The sequence below is a fragment of the Antrostomus carolinensis genome, unplaced genomic scaffold (genome assembly GCF_000700745.2).
Source record: "Antrostomus carolinensis isolate BGI_N321 unplaced genomic scaffold, ASM70074v2 scaffold16233, whole genome shotgun sequence".
In the NCBI taxonomy this organism is placed as follows: domain Eukaryota; kingdom Metazoa; phylum Chordata; class Aves; order Caprimulgiformes; family Caprimulgidae; genus Antrostomus; species Antrostomus carolinensis.
In genome coordinates, this window is record NW_010304627.1 from 1,524 (window position 1) to 10,210 (window position 8,687).

Below are 8,687 nucleotides of genomic sequence, written 5' to 3' on the forward strand. Positions count from 1 at the left end.
CCAGCGAGCTGCACCGCAGAGAGTCCGACTCCGCCAGACCTCGCCGCTGCGATCCAGAAAACACTTTACCCACAGAACTGCTGTTTGTCCAAATAAGAACACAGTGTCCACTTGGAGGTGAATGTGGAAAAGGAGAAGGCTTTTCCATTTTGCAGACCTGTTGTCTTCTATGAAAGTATTTTTCAGGACTATGCAGCGTTCTCCTTGTCAGGTCATGGTGTGAGAAGCTTGTATCTAAATATCTACAAAATCTAGAACTTGTCCAGCGTGTTTTCAGGCATCTGGCTATTCTCCTTTTTCTCATGTGTGAGTCTAAATATTTTATGTGGACATCCCTTGAAAACTAGTTGAGAGGGGCTCATCTGCATTATAGTGTACAGAAATAAATGTATCACCTCAGGTATCTCCTGGCACACAAGGTAAGGATTTCATTTCTCTGTCTAGTCACTTTTACAGGCGCATCTTTTGCTTTTGTAGAAGAAAATCATACTTAAAATGAAGTCTTTTCTGTTGTAAAGTTTACTTATTCTCTTTTCTGCTTTTCAAATATTGATATGAAAGTGAAGATTGTAGATTCTCGATGAAATAGGACAATTCTTGCGGTGAAGTTGCACTGTGTGGAGCTAAAAGCAGGTCAGCTATTCCCACTAAATATCCTTACAGTACAGGGTCTTAAAAAATAGGTTTTGTTTCTGTTCCTTCTTTACAAGAAGGAAGATTTATTAACATGGAAATAAACTGGCTTATCATCATTAATAATGGTGTCACAGACGTATATTTTAGATGTGGTTTCTACTTTGTTTATCTGTGAAAGGAGAAAAAGTAATCCTATTTAGCACTACAGCCAAGAAATTCATAAAAGATTTAAATGATGATACACTCAATTATAATCCCCATGAAAGTCATTCGTGGTGTTGTGTGCTGAGGTTCATAGAATAACAGAGAAATCCTCATTTGCTCTAAGTCTCTATTAGCTTAATTCTGAGTATACGACCTGAATTTCCAGTTAGGGAAGATGCTCTGTACCCAGAATAAGATTTAATCTGAAGCCAGTTATGTTCATATAAACTGAAGTCATTTTGGATTGTGTAGGTGGATTCAGCAGTCAGACTGGGCACAATGAAACAATCACTTTGCTTTATAAAGCAGCTCGATTTCTAGAGATGCAGTGGAATGTGGGAAGTAGATCAGTTGCTGGAAGAGAATGTTGAACAGTGGGAGGAATAGACTTATAGACTTAGACTTATAGAATCACCTGGTTGGAAAAGACCTCTGAGATCATTGAGTCCAACTGTACCTGTCCACTGCTAAACCAGATCTCTGAGCACCTCATCTACCTGTCTTTTAAATACCACTAGGGAAGGGGACTTAACCACCTCCCTACTTCTTCATCACTGAAGATCTTCCTGTAGGACACTAGAATGGCTGTGGGAACTGGATGTAGTTGCAGGACTATGCAGACACACCCCAAGGAGAGAAGGAAGAGAATGATTATGCAGCAATTGGTGACTTTTGTCTTTATTTTTCCCCCCCCAAGACAATTGCAGATAATCTGTTGACCATTCAGTGTCAGTTGGGGAGTGACATTATAACACAGAGCGTGCAGTGCATCTCTTCATTCAAAAATATCACAAATACACCGTGCTCTACGGCAAATTCTTTTTCTAGTGTAAGTTACAGCTGGTTGATTGTCTCACTCAGCAGCTCAGGCCCATTTCTCCATGTCCTTCCGAGGAGCAGCTGAGGGAACTGGGGTGGTTTAGTCTGGAGAAGAGGAGGCTGAGGGGTGGCCTAATTGCTGTCTACAGCTCCCTGAAAGGAGGGTGGAGAGAGGCAGGTGTGTGTCTTGTTCTATCACCAGTTACCTGGGAGAAAAGAGTGTACTCAGGAACACATTTCAGTAAAAACAGAAAAGGAAAGAGAACTGCAGCAGTTGAAGGGCTTTTTATCCCTTTCCAGCCCCATCAGCTGATGTTCAGGCCTGGCTCAGCTTTATCCAGGTAACCCTTCCACAGCTGAAACAACCCTTCCCCTCAGTTCAAGAAGGACAGGGAACTGCTGGAGAGAGTCCAGCACAGAGCCACCAAGATGATGAAGGGAGTAGAACATCTGAGGACAGGCTGAGGGGAGCTGGGTTCCTTTAGTTTGGAGGAGACTGAAGAGTGACCTCATTAATGTTTATAAATATGTAAAGGGTGAATGTCAGGAGGATGGAGCCAGGCTCTTCTCAGTGATGTCCAACAGTGGGACAAGGAGCAATGGGTGTGAGCTGGAACACAGGAGGTTCCATGTAAACATGAGGAAAAACTTTTTCACTGTTGAGAGTGACAGGACACAGGGACAAGCTGCCCAGAGAGGGTGTGGAGTCTCCTTCTCTGAAGACATCCAAATCCCACCTGGACGCTTTCCTGTGTGACCTACTGTAGGTGACCCTGCTTTGGCAGGGGGGGTTGGACTGGATGATCTTTCAAGGTCCCTTCCAACCCCCCAAGACTCTGTGATTCCTGTTGCCACCACGTTCTCCCCAGACTGGTGAATTCCATCTTTTTAGAAGATCCACATTCTTTATTCTCTTACCATGAAAGCAAGAATCACCTCCTCAAAACAAGCAGCATCAATAGTTAATTCACTAACTGTGTGTAAGCATAGAGATTAAGATAAACAGGGACATACATACACACGTGTAAAAACTGTTATTAATTAGTGCTTTATACTGTTATTAAACAATAACAAAACACATTTGCAGAAAAATATTAAGACATCAGATGTTTTATTTTTGAAAACTTTTAATTATTTCCAAAAAGCAGAGTCCTCATGCTGAAGTAAGACTGCACTCATTAGAGCTGATCTCACAGATTTTTCCAGCCCTCACTACTTTTCAAGTAGTTTTAATTCTGCTGAGCAGTTTCCTTCTCTCAGGAAGGTCATAACAGCCAGAACCAGTAAGAACAAAGCCAAAGCATTAGTTTATATTTAATAAATAATTTTTTTATTTAAAAATATGCTCTCATTTATTCACAGTTTCAAGTCTGAAAAAAGATAATACTTTTGTTGATCAATTCAAACACAGCTAAAACCATTCACTTGTGGGGGTAACTGAAAGCCCAGTGATGGCTAGCATTTGCCAAAGTCTTGCATCAAAGCGAGAAAGGCACGTATTTTTGTGCAGGAGAGTAGCTGTAATCAAAGTAGTGTGTCCACATATGCAACAGAAATTTCCTTGTACAGCTTTGGATCATGTTGACCAGTTTAAAGTGTTCCAAGAAAGCTTTGCTTACAAAGTACATTTCATTAAATATCAAACCCAGAGCAACTGTGAGAATACATTTTTATGCAAAACATTTGCATCACTGCAAAGCCCCACTACCTGGAAGAGAAAAATCAGTACTTCCTCCAACATAAAAAAAATATATGTTTATATCTAGAACCCCAATTTAGCATTTCAAACAAAGAAATGCCAAGTGACTAAACCACTCCAGAGCTCTCACAGGATAAAAAGCAAGTCCTGTTCTTTCCCAGCTGGACAGTCTAACGATGTAGGTGATATTATCAACTTCAATAAATACAAATATCACATGGTGGGAAAAAACCCCACCCCTGACCCCATGCACAGCAAGGCACCGATTCTGCTGCTGGGCAGCATTTCAGTCACTGAATTCCTCCGTGACCAGCTCCATCATTCTGAGGCAGATGCTCCAGTACATTTAAAATTACCTCAGCTCGTTCTAGCAGAGTCGTACTTTTGTTAGCGGTCGCGCGTAACAGCAGGGAGTAAACTTGCTTGTTTGTTTTAAGAACAGCTTCTTCTTCATTAATGCCCCTAAAATGAAAACACATAATACAGGCTATTAACCCCGACAGCAATATTTTATTCTGCAAATTGTCAAAATAATTAGTAGTGGGTAACATTGATGACTATCCCTGTGAAGCCAGAAGGCCGCTGTTTTGACTGGAGTCTCTTATTTCTGTAGCTCCTGTTTCCTGCTGTTTCACAGTGCTGCAGTCAGAGCCTCTGCTGATACTGCAGGAGGGATAAGGTGTTCTGATTTTTATTCAGCTCCAGGTCTAGCTATTTTATTAACTCATAATCCCAAGTTACACCATAAACCCTCCAAAATCCAGGTCTCCACGCCAAAACTCTGTACTTCAGTCCAAGATCGTGTCTATCTGATCATGTCAAATGCAGACACCTGCACACTTAGGAGACACGGTCTACTGGCTCCCATGCTGTGTGGCAAGCAGGCTGAGGGAGGGGATTCTCCCCCCTTGCACTTGAGAGGCCCCACCTGCAGTGCTGTGTCCACACAACACAAGAAAGACATGGAGCTGTTAGAACGAGTCCAGAGGAGGCCACGAGGATGATGCGAGGGCTGGAGCAGCTCTGCTGTGAGGACAGGCTGAGAGAGTTGGGGCTGTTCAGCCTGGAGAAGAGAAGGCTCCGGGGAGATCTTATAGCGGCCTCCCAGTACCTGAAGGGGCTCCGGGAAGGCTGGGGAGGGACTTTGGCCAAGGGCAGGGAGTGACAGAACAAGGGGTGATGGCTTTAAACTGGAAGAGGGGAGATGGAGATGAGATGTGAGGAAGAAATTCTTTGGTGTGAGGGTGGCGAGACACTGGCCCAGGTTACCCAGAGAAGCTGTGGATGCCCCCTCCCTGGAAGTGTTCAAGGCCAGGCTGGATGAGGCTTTGAGCAACCTGGTCTAGTGGAAGGTGTCCCTGCTGCTGGCAGGGGGGTTGGAACTGGATGAGCTTTAAGGTCCCTTCCAACCTAGACCATTCTGTGATTCTATGATAAGTCTGAAGCCCATGATTTGGTCTCATTCTCTCAAGTTCCATCCCTCTAAACTATTTCCCTACGATAGTGACCTCCCCATGCTCAATACCTCTACACAAAAAAGCTTCTTTTGTCAGGTTGCAGTCTGAGCTCCCACCAATTTTCTCAGTTGACAAATATTTCTGTTTGACAAATACTGTAAATCACTTATCACACACATGCTGGTCTTCTTCAGCACTGTCACCCCTCCTCTTTGCCACCCTGCTTTACTATATTTAATGTCCAAGACTAAGAAATAAGTGACCCAAACTAGAAAAACGCTGCTGTTGATATTAGAAGTGTGTGTGTGTGTGTGTGCATGCAGCAGACAGTTTAATTTCAAATGATTTAGGAATTACCAAGAAATGGTGAAACAAATTAAATTTGTAAGAGTTGGGAGAAATCAGACAGGTTTGTTCATTAACCAGAAGAGGCAGTCAATAATAAAAAGCCACTGAAGTGCAACCTATTTCCAGAAGTTACAAAAACTCCCAGAACAAAGTATTACTGTCAACACAGCCGAGTTCAGCTACACTTCTGTGTTTGGCTTTTAGAGGGGAAAACTCTGATTTCATCCAGTTTTATTGCGAGTCTACAAGTGTCACTAATTTTACCACATGTGCCCCTGTTCTCTGCCAAAGTGCATCTGAGACCCTGAAATAGCATTTGCCAGCTCCAATTTCCTCTTTTCAGCCTATTATTAGAACAGAGGTAGATGTTATCTCCTTCTACACAGCTGAAGAGGTACACAAGGTACAAGAGAGGTTAAACAGGTTGTTTTAAACCCACCTGTGTTTTAAAAAAAGTTTCATGTTACAGCAACATTTCATAGTATTCAAACTGTGACATGTTCCCTATAAAGAATCTTCAGTACAAAACCCCACTTGAGAGAGAGAACTGTGAGAAAGTAAGAAGGGGAAAAACCCACAAAACAGAACAAAAACCACCAAGAGTTTTTTGGTTTATGATGTTTTACAATGAGATAACAGAACTAAAACAAATTTCCTCTGTTACTTAGGACATCTCCTTGTTTATACACAAATACTTTTACCCTCTGCATTTCACATACTCAGATTGCCACCTTGTGGAAGCTCTTTTAAAGAGAGTGGAAGCACTTAACACTGCACCTAAACCGCTGCTAAGAAAGCACACAGGCTTTCTTCTTGTCTAGTGTTTTTCTATTTAGCCATCTCCTACCATCAGCAGACAACTTACTGTGCAGAATGAATTCATTTCACAACTTGCTGTTAGCAAAACAGCACTTGCATCAGCAGTGCTTCCATCTGAGAAACAATTAACACAACTTCCAACAATAAAAGAATTGTCTGGAACTATATATTAGAACTCAAGCCACATTTTCATAAATGAACTTTGTACACCGATAGAAACAGTGACAGTAGGCTGCTGTAGCTTCTGCAAACACATTTGCTGTTGAGGGAATAAAAAGTCTCTTCTGGATCCCAAACACATCCCCACACACATTCAAATCTAACCCAGAGCAGTGTAAGGAATTACACTACCCACATCTAATCCCAACAACGCTTCAAGGCCAACACGAAAAGCACCTTTGTGAGAAATCCCAGTGGCAAGACAGATCATTTCTTCACTGCATTCCATTAGGTGTTAGAAAATCCTTTAATGCCAGTGAGTACCTTCCCCATACACATCCCTCTCTATTTACAGCGTTACTGACGTGCCTACATTTACCCTGAAATATTTTCCTTACTAATCTATGCTGCTGCTGATCTATTTTGCCATCAAGATTTATCAAGAGAGCAGCAGTACACAGTCGTCTCTCCCCCACCTGCTCTGTCACATATAGAGACCAATGTCAGGTAAGATAAAGGACACTGTATACATACACCTCATGCACTCAACAGTTTGGTTAAAAAGAAAAGACAATGAGAAGTGCCAGCAAAATTATGTCAGTATGAGTTAAACTGCTTTGGTGTGTGAATTTATACTTAGGAAAGACATGGGATTTATATCCTCTAAAGGATGAGCTGGAGATCACAGAGCACGATAAAGCAGCAGTGATTCATAACTGTACCACGTATTTCAGAGGATGATTACAAACTACTGTTTTCCTCTCTGAATACAGCCATTCAGGATGATTTTTTTTGTCCTGGCTTAGTCCTGGATTGCTAGCAGGAAAGAGGAGAGGAAAAAAAGCAGCCTAGACACACTTTGTGAAGATGTTTCTTGGTTGTTCCCTCGATTTCACACAAAACCACAGAAAACCTGCAAGATTTAGATAATCAGGGTGTATCTTGACTCCTCCACTCAGAAAAGTCACCTCCACAGAAGGATAAATATCACACTTGCGTGCTTAAGAGTACACAGTTTGTGTGGATTTATGGACAAGAATCACATCTATGCAGACATATCAAAGCTCAGCTTACCCAATTTTTTTTTTGGTTGAAGTTAACAATTTAATAGATTGGAGGAGAAGGAATGACATTCTGGACTCAAAAATACTCAGCAGTTTCAATACTTCTTCTTTGTCCAGGCCAGCAGAGGAATCATTAGGTGACAGATGCTCAGCACTACTTCTACCCTTGCTTATCTACAAGGAGAGAAAAAACAAAACCCATTTCACTCAACTCTACCATTTAAATGCACTTCATTAGGTCAGAGAACCACACCTGGAGGTCAGCTTACTCAGAGGGGTGGTACCAACATCACAACAGCTGTAACATCCTCTTAATGAGGCTTCAGTAATTAGCTCATATCCACGCCCCTCACAAGTTATGTCAACTGCCTATGTTGTACATCTATAGTGGAGTATTTAGTTCTAAAAATATCAGGAAAATATGGACTTGAGCACTCAATCTGCTGCTCAAATTGCCAGCGAGGGATGAACAGACATCAGTGTGTACTGCAAGTTATTATTTAGGCATCAGGAACCTATTGACACTGCCTACAGATAATCTCCCATGTTTTAATATTTCAATATTAAATATACTACAGAGACAGAATTCCCATTTATTTTGTACATACATTCTTAGGTTCTTTAAGAAGATTTTTAAGGGATAATACAAACAACAACTGCAAGGAACCCCGTTCACCAGTGGGGTTCTGTGCAGTTATCTGTATTATCCTGCATCAGTCAGGATACATCCATATACAGCCACATTTTAATCCATCTCTGGATGAAAGGTTTGTTCTAGAGTAAACTTTGTTTTTTAATCCACCTCCACTTAAAGGCTGGAAGTGAACTGCAACAGGTTCAAACCCCATCCACACTTTTTAAGCAACTAATTCCAATGAAAAGTAACCAAGCATTGTCTTAACTGCCAAAGAACCAGTTTTATGTGAATGCAAGAGATACAAGGGAGCAGATAATCACATCACTTGACTTTCATTTACCTGCTCACTTTCTGCCACAAGCTCGTTTCTGATGAGCTGGAACGCACCCTTGGTTTTCACCATTATATCTAGAGCCCCAAACAAAGTCTTTAATTTCCCAGCACTGCTGTTCTGACCTTAAAAAAAAAAAAAAAAAGGGTAAAAAAGAAAGACAAATAGCTTATGTTATAGATTGCATTTTTTCTTCCATACCAAGATTTCAAGAGTTATCATGAGAAAAGCACAAACTGTCCTAGTCAACTGAAAACCAGTAAGAAAAACGTCACTTCTCTTCAAGAGAATTGTATTCTGAGAAGCAGATTATCCCTGCTCTCATATACAAAGTTATCTAAAAATGTAAAAACGTCACTTCTCTCTTCAAGAAAATTGTATTCTGAGAAGCAGATTATTCCTGCTCTCATATACAAAGTTATCTAAAAATGAAATTAAATAGGTAAAGGCAGTTTGGTAAGGTGCTGCAGTAAGACAGAGGCAGACTTACTGGCCATCTGGAATTCTGCAAACG

The 8,687-nt window shown here is 41.3% G+C and overlaps 1 protein-coding gene across 1 annotated transcript in view; it reads right to left on the reverse strand.

Annotated features, from left to right (window-relative positions):
* Positions 1-3,648: 3,648 nt before the first annotated feature.
* The window catches only part of EDRF1 (erythroid differentiation regulatory factor 1), a 13,445-nt gene continuing 8,406 nt past the window's right edge, over positions 3,649-8,687 (reverse strand). Inside the window, 4 exon segments of the mRNA XM_010164522.2 lie at positions 3,649-3,820; positions 7,216-7,379; positions 8,183-8,298; positions 8,664-8,687. The exon segment at positions 8,664-8,687 is cut by the window's right edge and continues 29 nt beyond it. Of these exon segments, the coding sequence (XP_010162824.2) occupies positions 3,649-3,820; positions 7,216-7,379; positions 8,183-8,298; positions 8,664-8,687 (476 nt within the window).